The 22,088-nt window shown below is 38.5% G+C and overlaps 2 protein-coding genes and 1 pseudogene across 2 annotated transcripts; all 3 read right to left on the bottom strand.

Annotated features, from left to right (window-relative positions):
* Positions 1-848: 848 nt before the first annotated feature.
* LOC110322573 (olfactory receptor 6N2) lies at positions 849-1,802 on the bottom strand. The gene has a single exon (XM_021199271.1). It carries the CDS (start codon positions 1,800-1,802, stop codon positions 849-851), a length of 954 nt encoding a protein of 317 aa, XP_021054930.1.
* A 17,627-nt stretch (positions 1,803-19,429) lies between these two features.
* Positions 19,430-19,960, bottom strand: LOC110321173 (annotated as a pseudogene).
* Positions 19,961-20,652: 692 nt separating this feature from the next.
* On the bottom strand, positions 20,653-21,591 carry LOC110322063 (olfactory receptor 10C1-like). Its single transcript, XM_021198596.1, has one exon. It carries the CDS (start codon positions 21,589-21,591, stop codon positions 20,653-20,655), a length of 939 nt encoding a protein of 312 aa, XP_021054255.1.
* Between the last annotated feature and the right edge of the window lie 497 nt (positions 21,592-22,088).

The following is a 22,088-nucleotide window of genomic DNA, read 5'->3' as shown; positions in this document are numbered from 1 at the left end:
TTCTGCTGAAGGGACCCTGATATAGCAGCCTCTTGTGAGGCTATGCCAGTGCCTGGTAAACACAGAAGTGGATGTTCACAGTCAGCTATTGGATGGAACACAGGGCCCCCAATGGAGGAGCTAGAAGTACCAAAGTACCCAAGGAGCTGAAGGGGGATGCAACCCTGTAGGTGAGTCATCTCTTACAAATTCTAGAACTCCAAAGAGATATCAGACATAGCACCAAAAATTTAAATTATATTAGCATCTGATACTGTAAGAATAAATGAGAATCTAGAAACACCATTCTATAAAATAAAATATACCAAAAAAGACTTATTACAGAAGTGAGGAAGTTAGAGTTTAGTGATATCATGAAAGTTGAGACAAACATTTTTAAGAAGTAAAATAGTTACGTGTGTTAAGATTTAAAGAATGGAGGACAAGGCAGTTCTGATGGATTCATCATCATTAATATCTTTGGCGAAATGCTTCTTGGAAGAACTGGAACAAACACACAGGGCAATGGGTTGAAAGTGAACAAAAGCGAAGAAGATGTAAGTATTGGGCCATATTGGGCCATTTAGGTGGAAAAGGGAGAAAAAAATGTCAGAAATGTGTGACATGTTTAAAACTTGGAACTAAGATACTGAATTTTCTTAATGCTGAGAACACTGTTTGAGTCAAAATAAGAAGGGTATAGATACAGAAAACACAAAGAAACAAGTAAGTCTTTGCTCAAGTGAAAGGAGATGGAGTCCAGAGACTGTGTAATAAGGAGGAAATATTGATTAAGACCAGTTCAAATATACATAGAGCATTCAAGAGGTGAACATTGAGGAAAGGGGAGGACCTTTGTAAAAAGTTAATTAATGATGAGTTGGACTAGCTTTCTCCACCTTCTTGAAGAAGGTCCTCTTGATGGCCTGAATGAGTTCCTTGTTTCGAAGACTATAGATAATGGGATTGGCCAAAGGTGTTATCACAGAGTAGACTACGGCTAGAGTTCGATCAAGAGTCAATGAGTAGCTCTTCTTTAGTCGAACATACATAAAGATGATGCTCCCAAAAAAGATGAGCACCACGATGAGGTGTGACGCACAGGTAGAGAAGGCCTTCCTTCTTCCTGCTGCTGTTTTTATCTTCAGCACAGCGCCAATGATCCTCCCATAAGAGGCCATAATAAAAAGGAAAGTGATAAGGATGATGAAGGCATTGACAGCAAAGTCCACCAGAACATTAGTGGATGTGTCTTTGCAGGCCAGGCTCAAAAGAGGTGGGAAATCACAGAAAATGTGAGGGATTTCATTGTAGTTACAGAAGGGGAGCCGAGAGACAAGGATAACCTCAGAAATAGGACACAGAAAACCACAAGTCCAGCAACCAGCAGCCATCTTTACACAGAGTGCTGTGGTCATAAGTGAAGGGTAGTGCAGGGGTCGGCAGATGGCCAGGTATCGGTCATAGGCCATGGCTGTAAGAAGGTAGCATTCAGAGGCCCCAAGGGAGTGGAAAAAATAGGTCTGAAGGAGGCATCCTGCAAAAGAAATGGTCTTCTTCTCACTGAGAAGATTAGCTAGCATCTTAGGGATGGTGGTGGCTGTATACCATAACTCCAAGAAAGAGAGAACACTGACAAAGTGGTACATGGGTTTATGGAGGGCTGCATCCAGTCGTATGACTAGGAAGATGAGCATATTACCACCAATGGTGAACAGGTATACCAACAGCAGCAAGACAAAAAGGCAGCTTCTGATGTATTCCACATTGGGGAAGCCAAGAAGCACAAACTCAGTCAGGCTTGAGAAGTTGTGTTGATCCATGAGAGACTGAAGAGGACAGGAAGGTTGAAGAACCAAATTAGAGGGATTACCAATATATATCAGAATCTTATTTATTGTCATTCTTCATAAATTGAAAGGCAGTATTTTTAATTACTGTCATTAATGCTAATGCTATTAATACTAAGTAAAAATAACAGCTAGATCTTGTTCTAAATACACCAAGTGGGAAAGGCACCCATTATACCTATTTTATAAAATGAAACCTAACAAGGTTGGAAAGATTGGGATACCTCACTACTTCATAGCATGAAAATTTTAATTTCTGTATTCCATAGTGTTCATCTCTAAGCTATGTGATCTTCCCAAAACATTATTTTTTCTAGGTCATACATGGGCTTTCTCTCAGCCAACCTAAAATGATGAATTAGTATACGTTATTGGAGTAACAAGATTTTTTTCTTGTTGTTCACCTCAAATCTATAAATATTCATTGAACAAATAAATCTCTGGACTAAGGAATACAAAACAAGGTACAACCCCTGGTAGCAGAACTCACACGGCCATTTCACCACAAGTTTGTATGTGTGCCTCTCACTGTACTCAGTGTAAGCTGGGATATAAGAAAACATCATGGAGTGACAGGAAAGGGGTCATTTATCAAAGCAGGGTTACTGAAAGGGGATTTCTGAGAAAAGGGCAGCATTGAACCAACTTGTCTAAGCAGAGTAAGAATTGATGGCAGGGGGAAAGAAACACTATAGACAAATACTATCTTTCATGGGTTGCAAAACACCTAGAAAGGGCACTGGAAAAACCTACCCAGTGACTAGGACCCTATCTCAAACGATGCAAGGTGCTACTAAGGAATCATCACAAAAGAGTGTTACAATCAGTTGCAGACAGATCACCAACACGACTGAAATGTAGTTCTTATGTGAAGAACTTCAGAGATAGATGAACACAGGTGTCTTATGGGTACCCCTGAAAGGAAAGTAAGATGAATGAGCAACACATTTAGTGAGGGAACAGGCATTTCAAATTAGGAATGATAAAGTACTCATAGGTAAAAACCTCCGTGTTTTCAGAAAACTGACCAGATAACACAAATAAGGAAGAGGCAGATAGCTTGGAGTAATACCATCTAAAAATGCCCTGGTCGTTCTCATTGTTCTCAAGCATAATATAAAAAATATGTAAAAGAAAGGAAAGGAAAAGAGAGCAAAGAGAGGAAGGAAAATAGAAAGAGAGAAAGACTGGAAGGGGAAGAAGAGAGGAGAGATCATAGTGTTACTTTATCTGGGGAAAAATGGTAACCTGAATCTGTCACTGTGCCTACCACTGATCATACTCTATTTGATAAGGACAATCTAATTCCAGACATCATAGTAAAAATTGCTTTTTATCTTTTTCAACTTAACCCTCAGAATAATGGTTGTCACCTTAGGCATATTAAGTAAAAGTTATTTAATCAAACTAATTAAATCTTTAGCATACAAGATACCTTCCCTTTGATTTATTCCACTCATTCTAATCCAAATCCTTCCCACCATAAAACGCTGTAGAGATAAATTTACAGATTTTATACTTTAAAATGTTAAATCCATGCAAAGCAATTTCTGCTTAGAGGATTCTTTTTAAATCTCTCATAAAGAAACTGTACATTTACCTCTCCAATTACCAAAGGTGGTTGTCAAAACAGTAATTCATGCTTCATTACATTATAAGTACATTTACTCCTCTTGACCAGTGGACTCTGATTTAACTCTCACCCTGTTCCTTCTTCTGGAACCTACCTCTGTGTCCTTAACAATTAACTCAAATATTAGATCCTTAATGAAACTTTTTTTTTTTTGGTTTTCCTAGAAAAAGGTATTTATTCCTTCTATACCATCATAACATTAATAATGCCCAATTAGCACAGAGTTGCTGTCTTTATAAGTCTGTCTTCCTTATAAGCTGGGGAGATCCTTGAGAGCAAATACATAACACTTGACTAATGCATTTCCCCCAATGAATGATGGCAATGAGAAACATAGGATTCAGGTTTCTTGCATATTCATTTTCCAATACATCTTTCCAATTGCATACAAACACATCTCTATCCACTCAGCACACCAAGATGAAAATATTCAAACAATTTGCCTGATCTGTTTAAAGACCTTCTTTTCATTACCTCCAACATAGACAAATTATCTGTTTTTTAAGGAATTGTTTGCTAGATAACTTTCCTTCTCTCTACAAAAAAAACCTTATCTAAATCTAATTATATGTTCATATAAAAGAATGTCTAGAAAGTTATTAGATGCTTTCAGAACTACTATGAAAACCTCTGGACCCTAAATTCTTATACCCAGAATGCTTAATACTTTCAGAAAAAAAAAAAAAAAACTGAGTAAGGCTCTCTTTTAGTGAAATCTTTCTAAAATACCTGCTCCGGAGAGCTGCAAGACTTCATAAAGTGTTAGCTATAGATCCTACAGAAACCTGAACCCCTTAAACCATCTACACTAGCACATACCTTGTCTTCATCGTCACACACTCCACAGAGTAGACAGTAGACAATCTCTCAGTTGAAGTGTAAACTGGTAAGGATTGGTCAAGATGACCTTTAATGTCTCTTAAATCTGATTCTGTAAGTTTTGTAAAACCAGATTTCCTAAGTAAGTTATATTTCCACTGGATCTAACTCTCTGAGTTTAAAACAGCATCTGCTTTCAAATCCATTATTCCACTTTGATCCCTGATCCCTGTCGATAGTCAAGCCCCAGTTAACTGACAAACCATGGTACAGCCTCTGTTTCTGCCTTGCCAGGCTCCGTATGTGCAATAGACAGAGACTGGATAGAGCAGAATTTTCTCCTCCTACATGACTCTTATCCCCATAGCCATAATCCCTGGAGTTAACAAAAAAGGTTTAGGTCACTTGGGACACAGGAACAAGAGAAACCCTTAGTTCCCGAGGCATGCGAGAATAAGGCTCAGATTGAGCTCCTCGGAGGATGCATAAAATAGTCTGCTCACTCCTGAGATGGAGTTTCAGAAAATTTATCCATCTCATTCCCTCCTTGGCAACCCTGTTTCTAGTGACTTCATAACAAAAAGGAAGTGTAATATTGCCTAATAATTCTCTTTCTTTGAGAAGTCTCACTGATAATGGCTACCAATTTTGAAATAAAGAATAGGTATAGATCCTTAATTTTTTTCCAATAAAACATCTGTTTTCTGAGCTTTTGATGATTAACAAATAGTTCTCTAAGCATAGGGCATGCATGAGCTAATACAATATTCACAATTAATCCTCAGTATTGTTATACTTATTGCGCCCATTTAATGTCTCAGCAAACTAAAGAAGAGCATCCAACACTGTTCCCTGGGTCACATACAGCATTTCAAACAAAACACCATAAAAGGAGACCATGTCTTTGTCATGCCTCTCACGGTGTTAGCAATAATTGGTAGAATGTAACCAAGATCACAAAATCACAGACAGATACCTGTCTCATGATCTGTGTTCTTAACTAGTATTTATTACCTATCTGCCCTTAGGTGCTTATTTGCTTTAATTCTGTATTATATTTAATATGTATCATAAGAATTATATGAGATAAAATACCAAAAAAATATGAATTTAAAAATATTTTCCATTTTTTGTTTTGTTTTCTCACTTTGTATTAGTTCTTTGAAAATTTGCTTTCCTTTTTTGACTTTCATGAATAAAGACTTATATTAGTGTTTATCTAATTATAAAATAAATGGAATTTTCTGTGTAAACTTTATTTAGAAAATATTTCTTGATGGTGTCATGTTTAAATGAATCAAATTTAATTCATGGGCTATTATACTGAAACAAATTAAATTTATTGTGTTGTTTTAAATAAAGATATAAAAGTGATTCAGACATTTTAATTAGTTAAATATGCTAATTACAAAACATAAAATCTCACTTGAAATCAAGACACCAACAAACAATTCAAAAGCACTACAACTATATTCACACTTAATTGCCATGCAACTCAGAATTATGATTTATTGTGTGATACTGTATAGCTTGGTTTGCTATTTCTTTCTTTTTTTTTTCTTTTTTCTTTTTTTTTTTTTTTTGGATATTTTCTTAATTTACATTTCAAATGCTACCCCTTCCCACCCACCTCCAAAACCCCCTAACCCAGCTCCTACCCCCAGCTTCCAATAGGGTGTTTCCCCACCCACCAACCCATTCCTGACTCCCCACACGGGGCATCAAGCCTTCACAGAACCAAAGGCCTCTTCTCCCATTGATGCCTGACAAGACCATCCTCTGCTACATATGTGGCTGGAGCCATGGGTCCGCCATGTGTACTCCTTGGTTGGTAGCTCAGTCCCTAGGAACTCTGGGAGGGTCTGGTTGTTTGGTATTGTTCTTATCATAGGGTTGCAAACCCCTTCAGCTCATCCAGTCCTTTCTCTTAACTCCTCTATTGAGGTCCCCATGCTCAGTCCAATGGTTGGGTGTGAGCTGCCTCTACACTTGTCAGGCTCTTGCAGAACCTCCCAGGAGACAGCTATATGAGGCTCCTGTCAGCATGCACTTCTTGGCATCTACAATAGTGCCACGGACTGAGCTCAGTGGGCCCCCCTCAATCCTCAATCCATAAGAATCAGAGTCTCAGACAGATGCGCATGGAGTCATATGGGAATCGTATGGGAATTGACAAACAGACCCATGGAGTCGGATGGGAATTGACAAACGGAGAGAGAGAGAGAGAGAGAGAGAGAGAGAGAGAGAGAGAGAGAGAGAGAGAGAGAAAAGAATCTGAATGTAATTTTTCAAATTGAGCATCAAACTTTCATACATAAGAAAAAACAAGAAAAGCCAAGCAGGACACATCCTCAGTGTTACAGAGACACAAAACAAAGGGGAAGTATAATTCAAAAGATGTTGTTTACCACTAAGAAGGGAGCCAGGCATAAAGCTAGTCTATTATTAAACCCACCACCAGGGGTTCTTAGTAAATGCCTGACTATGCTATTCTTTGGGGCCTAGTGAAAAACAAAAAACAAACAAAAAAAAAACAACCTTTTTCAGGGGGATTCCCTAACTCTTTCATTTTAAACCCACAGTTTTGCTAGGCCATTGTGTAATTCCTTGTTTGGGTGAGACTGGCTACTCTAAGTAATCACTCTGCAGACTAGCCCTGAGCTATTTTGGCTCTGTTCTTTGTAATGCCTAATTAGTTTCACTGTCTCTACTTGAAGTAAATTTGAATGTTAATGAATAGGTAACTTTCTCACTGAATTCCTACTGAATTCCAAGCTCATAGGCTTCAAGGATTTTCTAGGATGTTGGAACACTGGAGGAGGTTCACCTATGATAAAATTCAATCTTTAAAGGCACTTATAATACTGAAAGAGAGCATACCCCATACTAACGTGGGGATAGGGTTTGAGTATACGAGTTATGAGAATGCCAAGGTTCCAGAAGGCTGTTTCCTTGAAACTCTTTGCCTCATGAGTGCTTCCAGACCTCTCGGCCTGTCAAGCAGACTTAACTGGAGTGAGCTTGGCACAATAGGGTCAGGAATTAGTGAGTGTATATGGGATGGATTCCCCTGGTGGGGCAGTCTCTGGATGGCCTTTCCTTTAGTCTCTGTTCCACACTTTGTCTCTGTATTTACTCCCATGATTGTTTTGTTCCCCCTCCTAAGAAGGACTGAAGCATCCACACTTTGGTCTTCCTTCTTCTTGAGCTTCANATGTTCTGTGAATTGTATCTTGGGTATTGTGAGCTTTGGGCTAATATCTACTTATCATTTAGTGTATATCATGTGTGTTCTTTTGTGATTGGACTGCCTCACTCAGGATGATATGTTCTAGTTCCATTCATTTGCCTAAAAATTTCATGAATTCATTGTTTTAATAGCTGAGCAAGTTTCTGAAGAAAGAAATCGAAAGATCTGAGGAAAGATCTCAGAAGATGGAAATTTCTCCCATGCTCATGGATTGGCAGTATTAATATAGTAAAAATGGTCATCTTGCTGAAAGCAATCTACAGCTTCAATGCAATCCCCATGAAGATTCCAACTCAATTCTTTGTAGAGTTAGAAAGAACAATTTGCAAATTCATTTGATATAACAAAAGACCCTGGATAGCGAGAACTATTCTCAACAATAAAAGAACTTCTGGGGGAATCACCATCCCTGACCACAAGCTGTATTATACAGCAATAGTGATTAAAAAATGGATGGTATTGGTACAGAGACAGGCAGGAAGATCAACGGAATAGAATTGAAGACCCAGAAATTAACTCAGACATCGATTGTCACTTGATAAAGAAGTTAAAAACCGTCCAGTGGAAAATAGACAACATTTTCAACAAGTGGTGCTGGTTCAAGTGGTTTTAAGCATGTAGAAAAATGCAAATCAATCCATTCTTATCTCCTAGTACAAAGCTCAAGTTCAAGTGTACCAAGGACCTCCACATAAAACCAGATAAACTGAAACTAATAGAAGAGAAAGTGAGGACAAGCCTTTAACACATGGGCACGGGGGAAATTTTCCTGAACAGAACACCAGTGGCTTATGCTCTAAGATCAAGAATCAAAAACTGGGACTTCATAATATTGCAAAGCTTCTGTAAGGCAAGGACACTGTCAATAGGAAAACATGACAACCAACAGACTGGGAAAAAATCTTTACCAATCCTACAGCCAATAGAGGGCTAATATCCAATATATACAAAGAACTCAAGAAGTTAGACTTCAGATAATCAAATAATCCTATTTTAAAATGGGGTACAGAGCTAAACAATTTTCAACTGAGGAATATCGAATGGCCGAGAAGCACCTAAAGAAATATTCAACATCCTTAATCATCTGGGAAATACAAATCAAAACAACTTTTAGATTCCAACTCATACCAGTCAGAATAGCTAAGAACAAAAACTCAGGTGACAGCAGATGCTAGAGAGGATGTGAAGAAAGAGGAACACTCCTCCATTGCTGGTGTGATTGCAATCTGGTACAACCACTCTGGAAATCAATCTGGCTGTTCCTCAGAAAAACTGAACACAGTAGTACCTGTGGACCCAGCTATACCACTCCTGGGAATATATCCAAAAGATGCTCCAACATATCACACGGGTGCAAGCTCCACTATGTGCATAGCAGCCTTATTTATAATAGTCAGAAGCTGGAAAGAACCCAGATGACCTTCAACAGAGGAATGGATACAGAAAATGTGGTGTATTTACACAATGGAGTACTACTCAGCTAATAAAACAATGAATTCATGGATTCATGAAAAATTTCTACACTGTATATTGATCATATTCACAAACTCCACTCATTTCAGAACCACCCAAATACCCAACTTTATATCCTTTGGGGGAAAAAAGTCAAATGCAATAAATTCTGCATGTACTTTTTTACTTGTGGTGCCCCACTAGAGTGTGGTCAACCTGCCAAGGGACTGTTAAGAAAATGGCAGAGATATCAACTGCCAGTAGTTCTTTAGCAAGGGGTAGGAATTCTATGACTCCTCTCCCCATGTGGTAGAATTTTCTCTGGCTTGATAAAGGAATTGTGCATGCTGTCACAACTGCTGTGAGTTTATACTTACAATTGTCTTGTTGGGTCTGTAAAATACTGGATATAAGCTTTATGTACATGTGTTTGTGTTGGAAGGTGGGAGGGGTCAAGCAGACCTTTTCTTAATCCCTGAATACTGTAATGTTTAGTGCTTTTCTTGACTTAAGGCTTGGAGAACTTGGAGAGGCATTACAATCTGGCCTGCCTAATTCATATAGGATTATTATGGATTTGGAGGATTGTTTTTTATTCCTTTGCACTCTGATAATTGTAAAGGGTTTGCTTTTAGTCAACTTGTAATTTGAAGGAGCCCATGAAGCGATATCATTGGAAAGTTTTGCCTCAAGGTATGGCTAATAGCCTTACATTATGTAAGAATTCTTTTTGTCTCTGCTTTAATACAAGAAATTTGAATCTGCCAGTGTATGTTATTTATTACATGGGTATTTTGTTAGCTAATCTCTCTGAAGGGGAATTTTACTACAATCCTTTGCTCTTATACAATGAACTTTAAAAAATTTGGGGAGCAGTTTTTGCACCAGAAAAGATTCAAAGGCAATATCTTTTTCAGTATTTGGGGCCTCAGTTATATCCTAGAAAAACTGTGGCACAGATAATTAAAATAAGAAAAGATAGTTTACTTTAAAAAGGCTCTATGGCTAAGACCTCACCTTCAGCTCACCACAGGGGCATTTAAGCCTTTGTTTGATAATCTCAAGGGGGATGCAAATTGGTGAGGGATGAATACTTTTGCGCATAGTAGAGATAGCTACTGCAATCAATTGCTGGCTGTTTATATTATGTGCCCACAGCAATTCATTGGCAAAGGAAGCATTAATGTGGATTCATCTTTCTTCATCTCCAAGTAAAGTTTTAACATCCTATTATGAAACTGTTGCTGTGTTAATACAGAATTGTAGGATAGAATCTTGAAGATATTTTGGAAAGAATGTCTTAAGAACCTGATGAAATGTTTATTCCTTATTCCAAACAGAAATTGAATTGGTTATTTCAGAATACTGATATTTGGCATATTGCATGGCAAACATTTAGGAAAAATTGATAATCATTATCCAAAAGTCTAGTGGTTAAAATTTGCTTCTATAAACGTTTTTGTATTTCCTGTAAGGTTGTGTATTAGCCAATAGAGAAAGTGCTTACTGTATTTGCAAATGGCTTATTTAATGGGAAGGCAGCATATATATATAATTGGATCACATATTTATTCTCTTGAGTTTTCCACCACTTCAGCACAAATAATTGAACTTTGTGCTGTAGCCACTGTTTCTGAAATATTAAAAATCAAGCTTTTAATTTGTATGCTGACAGACAATACATAGCTCATGGTTTTGCAATTTCTTGAAATTGTTCCTTTTTAGATACTGCTAATTCTCAAATTTTGCAATTATTTATGCAAATACAACTCAAGCCAAAAGTACTGCTCCTTTAAAGGACTAGAAATGTAAAAGCTCATACTGGATTGCCTGGATAAGACCCCTTAGTGCAATGCCACAGGTGATTTGTATACCAGGAAGATTATAGGCCTTACACAGGAACAAATGGCCATAAAATATCATTCTTTACATCTTCAAAATAGTAATAGCTTGAGACAATAATTTGGTATTCCTAGAAAATATGCAAGTCACATTATAAAGACTTCTTCTCAATGTCGTCAGTTTCTACCTATACCACGTAATAGTGTTACTCCTCAAGGACTTATACTTTATCAATTATTACAAATGGATGGCAATCATATTCCTGATTTTAGAAAAGTAAAATACACACATGTGGCTATTGGACACCTTGTCAGGCTTTCTAGTTGCAACTGCTTTAGCAGGAAAAGCAACTAAAAATGTAATCAGTCATTTTCTGCATTGTTTTTCTATGTTTGGTGTTCCCAATAAGATTAAAACAGATAATAGAACTGGCTACTGCAGTCAAGCATTTGAGTGGTTTTGTAGATCATTTAATATTACCCATATTACTTGGATTCTTTATAATTCTTAAGGGCAAGGTATTGTGGAACTTTAAAATAATATCTTCTTTAAAAAACAAAAACGGGGGAATTATATCCCCATACACCCCAAATTTATTTAAATAATGTTCTTTTTAAATTTCAAAATTTGAATGCCAAAGAAACTCTCTGGTGAGTGTCTATGGCGACTAGGTATACGTATGCCTAGGTGCGATGGAAGGATCGATCCACTTACTGGCACATGGCATTCCCTTGATCAGGTACTTAGTATGGGAAAGAGAGCATGGTTATGATTTTTCTGCAGGATACTGCAGGAATATGCTAACTGCCAGAGTGATTGGTGTGACATGCTGATGCTGGGACAAAGGATGATGCTGACCTGTGCGCTTGCTGAGTACCCTGACAATGGTGACAGGAAAGTTGTGTTGGTAATATGTTCTTGACCCACCTTTGCTTGCCTATATCCCAGTTTGGAGAAGCTGCCTTGCGTCAAACTTTTAGACCTTGTGGGACAGAGAACACAAAGACTATGGAAACTGACTTAGAAAAATTAATCAATAGGAGAAGATATAATTAGTCTTTTCTTTCCTGTACTGTGACCAGTTATTTTTGACTCAATCATGGACTAGTCTAGAAATCAATTCAATATTGGAGATTCCAAAGATGAAGATGGCTCAAAATCCTTATCAGCCTGCTGAGTTAACTTGGAGTTTAGTTTCCACTCCTACTGGAGAGCAAGTGTTTTCTATCAGTTTTCAAAGCCACCCCCCATACACCTGGTAGCCAGACTTTGCATCTGATCTATGCTAATTAGCAGCTGAATGAATTGAATACCTGAGACATCCCTGCAGACAACTTTAATCTTGTTGCTTCTAAACTTTGACTTTGTATCTTAAGCAGATTGGTTGCCTTCACACAGGCTAGCTTTTGGCAAACTCAGCTATTCACTATTCATATATATATTCAAAGTCCTTGGCGGCTTTGGTCTGAATGGCAAAAAGGAGTGTTTATGAAGGCTAGTGGCCAGAGACAGGCAACTGGCGTTCTTGTGCTCCTATCCACATAAGACAAACACAAGCTCCAAAAGGCTGTTTTGTCCAAACAAACACTTTTAAAAGGCTGTGATTGTCCAAACAAACACCAACAAGCTGCACTTGTTCTCTGAGGTGGGTAAGAAGGAGCAATATAGTATAGACCCAGACCTAAGACAGACACTGCCACTTAGCCACCATAATTCCTAGACAGGATCATGAAGTACTTATCAATTTTATGCCCCTGTCCAGATCATCTTTAGGGGGAATTATGCCCTTCCCCCAGCTTTGAATAGGCTTAACACACCTCCAGTGGTAGTTTTACAACCTAGCTGGAGTCAGCACATGGCCTTGCTCCACTTGCATTTCCAATTGGAGCCTTGAGGAGCTGACCATCTGCTGAGCTTGCTTTGCAACATTGTCCAGTCAAAACAAAGCTACATAATCCAGATGAAACAAAGGATGGGTCTTTGGGTTTTTCCCCTATATATACAGGTAAAACTGAAAATTAAACTTTGAGCCACAATCAGAAATCTTTGTCTTGGGTTCATCTCTCGCCTGCCCATCTTATTTCATTCCCAGCCTCCTTTTCAGGTATACCCAGTTCTCCGTGGCTGCTGGACAGCTACAGTTGTGTGTCTATTGAATTCAGTATCTACATTGCCTAGTACTCTATCTGGCTATATACCCAACATTTTTAATAAATATTTTACCTTTAAAATCTTTTCTATATGCTTATATTTGGAAAGTTCATTTATACTTGGTGTTTTCATTTGACATCCTCCCTCCACTACAATTCATTCTGTAAATTTTGGTCAGTTTTCCAAAATATTTAACTTATTTTGGGGTTTAGATTTTGTTCTCTCTTCTTGTACATTTCACTAACTTTACATTAACTTTAAATTTGATAAATATATCATTTCAATTTCCATCTATCTTGATACAAAAGCTGTAGATGAGCCTGTTGATTATGTACTAACTGATTTAACAGAACTGTAGCTCTTTCCTTCATGGTCACTAATTAAACTTTCATCTTATAGCTTTGTGTTTCTCACTAAGTATATACATTTCATGTACCTAGGACAGGGATCAAAAAATGCAGGAGGAAATAAAATATCAGAAGGCTTAAAAATAATTAAATAGAGTAAGAAAGGCCTGATATAAAGTATAAAGGGATTCAATGTCAGGACCCAGAATCAGCAGTGGACAGAAGTCACACTGGAGGTCAATCCATCAGCATACAAAAGCATAGTTCTTTGTCTTAAGATTACCATTTCTTCTCAGATTATAGCTGCATTCACAATTTTTCCAAGGCTGTAGTTACACATAGCATAGACTTTTGGGAAGGATCAGATAATTAATTTTCTTCAAGAGCCAGATAGTTTGACTTGTCAGTTCTCCATACTCTATCACAAGTACTCATCTCTGTCTTTGTAACACGAAGCTATCCATTTTCAATACAAAAAGGGGTGGCCTGTGGCTCTGCTCTTGTAGAAATATACCTACAGCAACAGATTGCAGCTATATTTGGTTCAAGAACTGTAGATAAACTAAGGTTTTGCATCTTGGCAATCTATAAATTCATGTAGAGCTCATACAAAGGTACACACACTCACATACACACACACAAGCAAATACACAAAACAAGCACATGCACAAGAATACATACAATTTTATTTTAATTTTATTTTGAATAACATTCTCTCATCTTAGTGGTCTAGGAATGCCATCACTTGGAATAATCGCTGAGAAAACATGTCTGTCTAGAACGTAACCAGAACATTCCAAATTCACAGAGAAAAGATTTATTTTTACAAAAGTTGTCTATTATTTTTGCTTTCATATAATATTTAAGGGTTTGTTTTTATAAATGTTATTGACACATCCTGACAGACAAAACAAATATACATGTCCTTTCTATGAGTGGATTTGGCAGAGATGACTCCATAAAGCTGAAGAGGGCAGAAGTCAAAGGGGAAATGTCATTTAAACCTCCTTCTTAAGTAAGAAGTAAAAAGTAAAACCAAGACACCTTTTTTGAAGATAATAAACACTAACTTCAAAACATAAAGCCAATCATTTAGATGTTACTTTGTCAGAAATGTTTATTCTTTTTCTCAATAAAACTATATAAAATACGATTTTCTAAGATCCCATCACTAGGCAGTTGTGAATGCTAGTCAAATTGAGGCAACCATATTAGACATACTAAACAAGATCACTAGTACCTCTGTCAGTCTTTCTTAAATACAGCACTCAGGTACTTTTATTAAATAGTGAACAAAAGAAATCAGAACACTACTGCTGGTAATCTTATTAGCAATTGAATGTAAAGCTTCATAATTGTCATAAGTTGTTCAAACGCCAGGCAAGTTGAAAGATCTATGGTACTCCACATTCACCATGGATCTCAAGGTCATTTCCTGGGAAAGATGGACCTGGATGTATATGGATCATGGAAGCTTGCATTACTTTGTGGTTCTCGGGACCACATATGCTGTGCAGAGAAGGCATAAGTGGAGGGAAGGCAGAAGGAAGAAGGAGTGGGAAGGGAAGAGGAGAGTGAGGGAGAGAGAGAGAGAGAGAGAGAGAGAGAGAGAGAGAGAGAGAGAGAGAGAGAGGAATTTGGTTTGGGATATGGGTAGAGAGGTGAGGAGAATCAATGAGGATTCAAGGAAGAAGGAAACAAAATCAAAGTATATTGTATGAAATATTCAAATAAAAAATTAAATATATATTAAAAACAGATAAAGCTGAGAAGGAAAAGTTGAGGGGGGAGAGGGGGCAGAACTGGAGAGGAGAGAATGGCAAATGGATATCTTTAAAACATATTACATATATTTATGAGATTATTAAAAATAAAATAAAGTCATAGGCTTCATGAAAACAGGGAGATGAAAGCATCCTTACTTTTGTCTTTATATCTTTGCATGGTTCAAAAGCCAATTCTTCCCACGAGGGCTGCACCCACAATGTTTCCTCGTTGCCTGAATTCAGAGTGCAGACAGTGATTTTACAACTGTTTACCAATTGCCAAAGCACATTTGTTTCCCATTCCATTCTTTTTCATAGTAGAGGAAAACATGTTGTCTCCCAACATATTTTATCACAATATTGCTCAAGAATATTGAACTCTTCGTGTTCTATTTTAACATCTCACTGGTTTCCATTGCAGTATTTGTTCAATGTTCTCTTCCCACATCTTTAACTAATTTTAATATCTTCTGGATCTTTCTCCAAAAATCCAGTCTGAAATGCAAACCCATATCCAGCCCAGATGCTAGAAATAAACATATCTCATTTTCTTGCTAAGTTCTGTCTGTCTAAAAAAGATGAACTTCATTTCTTTCTTCCTCTTCAAGTATATGTCCTCACATACTCCCACATTGGTACTTTAGAGAAAATATTTCTCCAACAACATTTTTGATTTGTCCTAATTGAAGACTGCTTGAGCTGAACATTTCACATATTATTGGAACAACTAGTTAACGATTTATATAAGAATCCAGCTAAATTTTCCAATTTATAAATGGTGAATTATAAACCTATAGGACTTCAAATCAACTCAGCACAGCCTTCTTAAAAGCCTCTTTCACTTCCTCAACTGTATGCTATAAAGGGAAAGATACAAAGAGGTTAGGAGTCGACACAGCTGTACAATGAAAGTCAAAGGTTGTCTGGATTTATGAATGATTTGCAAAAGGCATTTTCCTCTATGGAGTTATGGGATAGTAATATGGTGTCTGCCACACTCATTCAATTCTTAAAGAAATGTTTATTGATTCAGTTATTCGTTCATTCTTTAAATATAAATGAATGAAAATCAATGGTGTTGAACTAATTGATCCCTCAGACATATTCAGACTATCTGCTGCTCATCAGCATATATGTAATCACACCTAGCTTACCATAGGGTATGAACCCCATAGAAATGGAGACCCACAAAGTTCATAACTAAAGTGATGCAAGCCTCTGCATAGACAAACAACTCCTAGCAGTTCTTTCATGTTGACAATACAGAGAACACTTTCTTTCAGATCACAATCAGAACGTATATGAAGTTAGGTGTATAAAGAGAAAAAGGTTTAAATCTCCAAACAATAGCCAGCAAAATGATCATGTATGAATCCTCCAGCTATATAAGGAGGATTTTGGACACTTAGTTGAGATGCTTCATTGTAATGCCTTAAGTATGCTGCATAACACCTCACAGTGTGAGATATGTGTAAAGCCAAGCATTCTCCAATAAATAAATCCCTATTGCAGAGATGAGTGTGGGAAATGTTGGATAATAATCACTATGTATGTAGTTCTTAAGACCCTTTTAATGTACCCACTAATCAGATTATGAAAATTGAGGCACAGAGATTTAAAATACATTGCTTAAGCTCACAAAGTAAGTAAATATTAGAATTAAGGTTTCACCGCATGAAGAAAAATTTCCAACCTCTTTTCTAATTATGACTGTGCAGTAATAACGTCCATTTGTTTACTGAACATTCATTATTCATTGCAATTTTAAGGTACACTCATACATATTTTATGATAAAGTGAATGAAAAAGCTGGTTTCCCCCCGGTAAGTAGAAATACAAAGAAAAAAAAAAAAAGACAGGGAATTTGACCAATACATTTCATTTCTTTAGGATATTCTGAACATGCTCTGCTGGACCTGTGTCATACCTCAGACCGTGCCTTTGAAATTGTCACAATCCTGAAATGGAAACTTCTGAAGCTGAATGGAAGCTGAGCAGCAATCCCTGCCATCCACTCGGTTTCCTCACATAGATGAGGTCATCCTGTGAAGAGCGGCCTGACACCTGGTTGCCCTCTGGGTTGATTCTAATTCTTGTTGGCAATTCCAAAAATCCTTCTAATTTTTTTTTTTTTTGTAAAAATTTTGGAACAACAATCACCAGTCAGAGGAATGGATATTCTGAAAGTTTTAAAGTTTATTTCAGGCTAGATATGCTTGTGAAGCTGGTGTTCAAATTTCGTGTCACTAAAGAAGCACATTTTGAGTATAAAGCTGGTCAAGGTATATGCAGTCTGTCTCCAGCCAAGCTGTGACACAGGCTCGTTGCAGCAAATCTCCAACCCAAATATGTCCCAGCAATGGAAACACGACACAGTTAAAATGATTATGTGCTGTGTGCTTAGATTGGGCAGATCTACTGCTATGCTACCATCATCCACATCTTATGAGACCCCTTAGAACTTTTGGTTTCTCTAGGCCACGTGCTTTTGCTCCACTTTTCTTCATCTTCCTCAACCTCTGCATCCTCTCCCTGTTCCATTTTCTCCTTCTTCTCTCTCTCCCTTCCACTCCACCTTCCCTTTTATCTGCCCAATCATCAGCTCTCCTTTATTTTACAAATTAAGGTGGGACACAGGTTTACAGGAAATCACCTGAGTGCTGACTCATTCCTTGTTCTCAACCACTCACAGGAGAACTGAATTAACATCAAATGTAATGAGCCCCAGGGCTATTCACAACACAGGCTCAATGAAGCTCATACACCATAACCACACACACCAAGCACCACACCACACATATATCATACATCATACATATATACACACATCAATACCACACTCACACACAAATGCTACACAACACACACACACACACATGCGCGCGCGCACACACACACACACACACACACCATATGCTGTACTCACATCTGTATAAACACATCTGTGTATACATACAAACAACAATCCCCAATCCTGATTTGGGTAACATTAAAAATACCAGACCATCCCTTAGTGTGTATCTGGTGACTCAGAATTCACAAATCTCTAAATTGTACAAGCTAGATTTGTGTGGCGTTTCCCTTTCCTGTGGAGCCTGAGTTTTTTTTTTTCTAATCCTCTTGTGAAATATGGCTTCAAATTCATTATATGACTAAACGAATCCATGATTCTAGAAGATCTCAGACAACACACTCAGCTCTGCTACTCTTGTTCCACAACAGACATGCTCCCTGAGAGTTACATGATTCAGAACTGGTTTCTGTACGATGACTCAAGATTACAAGTCTCTATCAGCTGGGAGCTGTTGGCTCCACATGAAACTCCACAATGCTGTCACTGGGTAGTTTCTATGACCCATACTTTCTATCTTTTAAACTGTCTGGTGGGATTGTGTATTGAAATCAGAGTTTGATGCTAAACTTGGGTGGACTATTAACTTCATAGAGGCAGTGGCTGTTCATATTATCCCCTATACTTTAGAGATGTATAAGTTGTAAGCCATAAGATACCCACTTAGGGATGGTCTGATAATTAAAAAGTCAGAATTAAAACCTTGGCAGAGACCAGGTACCAGGCAGATAGATAAATAGATAGATAGATAGATAGATAGATAGATAGATAGATAGATAGATAGATAGACAATTCGAACATTTTTCTATGTGTTTGTAATCTGCTATGACATTTCATAATCATGTTGAAATGGATTCAGAGAAAATTGCCTTTCCTTCATTCTCCTCTATCTTCAATTGATCTGTCCAAAACACTGAGTGTGTGCATCATAGTAAGTGCTAAACTCAGTGGCACACTTTTTGGCATTTATTTTGGGTCTGCAAAATGATTCACAAGCCATTTGAATTTTACATTTATGTTGGGTCCCGCCCGCCTCCACTGGCAACTCTAAGCATTGTATTGCGCCTCTTGCAGACACACTAAGAGTTGCTTCCCCGGATGTCCTCGGACCGCCCACTGTCAACGCCCACTCGTCGCCCAGACCGACCACCAATGTCATCACGCCTACTCGATTGGACCCGCCTTCTGGACACAGCTCCGCTGAGGATCAGACCTCGCGCCATTGAGAGATTGAGACATGCGCCATTGGGACTGAGAGACACACTCAGCAGAGAAAATGGGACATTCGGGAGAGGGTTGGGTTCTCCCGCGTGTAATTAATAAATAGTATTCTTTCTTGTAGCTCATCTCTAATTTCAGGAAGCTTAGCTCTGCAGTACGAACCCACCCCAAGGAGTTTTCTGCCCACGCAGACACGGCGCCGGTCTGCGTGTGATGCAGAAAAACATTACACATTTACACTGAATGTGGGTAATGTCAAAAGAGATAATTAGGTGTCTTTTAACAAAGTCCTGATCTTGTCACTGACCCTCTTCACGGCCTCTTTCACCTCTTTGTTGCAAAGGGAATAGATGATAGGGTTGAAGAGTGGAGTCAGGAGGGCATACACTAAAACAATAAGCTTGTCAGTGCCCTCAGGTCTGCTCTGAGGTGAACCCACATACACAGTAAAAGCAGAAGCATAGAACAGTGCAACCACTGTCATATGGGAGGAACATGTGGAGAAGGCTTTGGCTCAATTGGCAGCTGAAGGCAGCTTCAGGACAGCTGTCAGAATACCCCCATAGAGTCCCAAGATGAGGACAAAATTGCATCTAGTGGCCACACCAATCACCGCACCTTAAACCCGAGCATGCCAGCTTGTACCCACACATGCCAACTGCATTAGTAGTGCCAGGTTACAAAAGTAGTGGGCTATCTCTTTCAAGCAATATGGCAGTGAGACCTGCAGGCACCAGGTCACTGTAAAGCTAGTCACCCAAGTGGCACCTGCAAGCCATACCTGTACCTGTCTGCTCATGAGTTCAGGGAACTGAAGACATTCATCCTTCTGTCTTTACATCTTTGCATGCTTCAAAAAGCCAGTTCTTCCCACAGGGGCTGCACCCACAATGTTTCCTAGTTGCCTGGATTCAGAGTGCATAAAGTGATTTTATAAATTGCTTATACTGCCAATTGCCTAGGCGACTTTGTTTTCTATCCCACTCTCTTTCGTATTAGAGGAAACCTCCACTACATCTTCCAACATCATTTATCAGAATATTGCTCAAGTGTACTAAACTCCATGTACTTTTGTGTACTGTTTCCATAGCTCACTGGTGTCCATCCCAACATTTGCCCAATGCTCTCTTCCAAAATCTTTAATTCATTTCAATATCTTCTTGGTCTTTCTTCGAAATTCCAGTCTGAAATGTAAACACATAGCCAGACCATATTCTAGAAATTAAATCAACTCGCTTTCTAAGTTCTGTCTGCCTGAGAAAAGGTGAACTTCATTTTGTTTCTTCCCCTTCAAATCTGTGTCCTCACCCACTCCCACGTTGGTAGGTTCAGGGACTATATTTCTCTTACAACATTTTTCAATGTGTCCGAATGAAAGATTTCTTGAGTTGAAAATTCCACGTTATTGAAACAACTAGTTAATTGTCTATACAAGTAAGCATGGAAATCTTGCAATTTTCAAATGATGGAATACAATAAACCTAGGGGACTTCACATCAATTCAGCCTTAATCCTCTGTGTGACCCTCTTAAAAGCCTCTTTCACTTCTTTATTGCGAAGAGTAGAAATAATAGGGTTGAAGAAAGGGGTGAGCAAAGTATATACCAAGGCAATAAGCTTGTCTCTGCCCTCAGCTCGAATCTCTGGTGGGCCCACATAGACAATGAAGGCAGAGCCAAAGAACAGTGTCACTACGGTTATATGGGAGGAACAGGTGGAAAAGGCTTTTGCACGGCTAGCAGCTGAAGGTAGTCTCAGAACAGCTCTCACAATACCTCCATAGAGTCCCAAGATGAAAGCAAGATTGCATGTATTGATCATGCCAATCACTGCAATATAAACCCGAGCATGCCAGCTAGTGTCCACACATGCCAACTGCATCACGGGTGCCAGGTCACAAAAGTAGTGGGCTACCTCTTTCAAACAATAGGGTAAAGAGGCAGTGAGACCTGCAGGCACCAGGGCAGCTGAAAAGCCAGCCACCCATGTAACCCCAACTAACTGCTTCTGTACCTGTCTGCTCATGAGAACATGGTAGTGCAGTGGGCGACAGATAGCAAGGTAGCGGTCCAGAGCCATGACACCTAACAGGTAGCACTCTGTCATGCCCAAGGAGTGGAAGACATAGAGCTGAACAAAGCATGCAGACGAGGGGATGGGTGAATGCCCATGGAGCAATGTATGCAGCAAGGTGGGCACTGTGGTGCTGACATACCAGAGTTCCAGGAAGGAGAGGACACTGATAAAGAAGTACATGGGAGTGGACAGACCTGAATCTGCCTGAACCAAGACAATGATGAACAAGTTCCCTGCCAGTGTGAGAAGATAGATGCACAGGGTCCCAAAGACTGCAAGATGTTGCAGGGTGCCAGAGGTAGTGAAACCAGCAAGGATGAACGTCCGGGTCCAGGTGTAGTTGACATGATCCATGGTTCCTAAGAATGAGAGAAAAAGGCAGCAAATAATCAGTTTTATGTTTTTCCTCTTGACAATGTTTTCCAAAGACCAAAGTATAGAACACACAAGTCAAAATCACATATTGTCTACTCAATCCATTCCAAATGCAGGATAAAAGAGTATTTGAGTACTAGTAGTCAGAAGTGGTTTAATAGTCAGAAGTGGTTTGCTCAATATCTGTTGGTGACAGTGACCACATAGATTATTGTTCCTTAATTCACAGAACAACATTTGTAGACTATGGCAGCAGAGTCAGGCCTAAGATTTTTCTCCTCTCTGTTTTCCCCAAACAAACCAAAAAAGCTAACAAACAAACAAAAAAAAAAACCCACCAAATAAAATGATAGGACAATTCTGTTTCTCATTCTCTTACCATTCCTAGTTAAGTGGTCCCATGATAATTTGAAATAATGATCCTTACTGTATACTGGATTCAACAACGAGGATATGGTAGGAAAAGGAGACTTATA

This window comes from Mus pahari, chromosome 5 (genome assembly GCF_900095145.1).
Source record: "Mus pahari chromosome 5, PAHARI_EIJ_v1.1, whole genome shotgun sequence".
NCBI lineage: Eukaryota > Metazoa > Chordata > Mammalia > Rodentia > Muridae > Mus > Mus pahari.
Note: the sequence above shows the minus strand (reverse complement) of the source record. Positions and strands in the feature narration are given on the sequence as shown.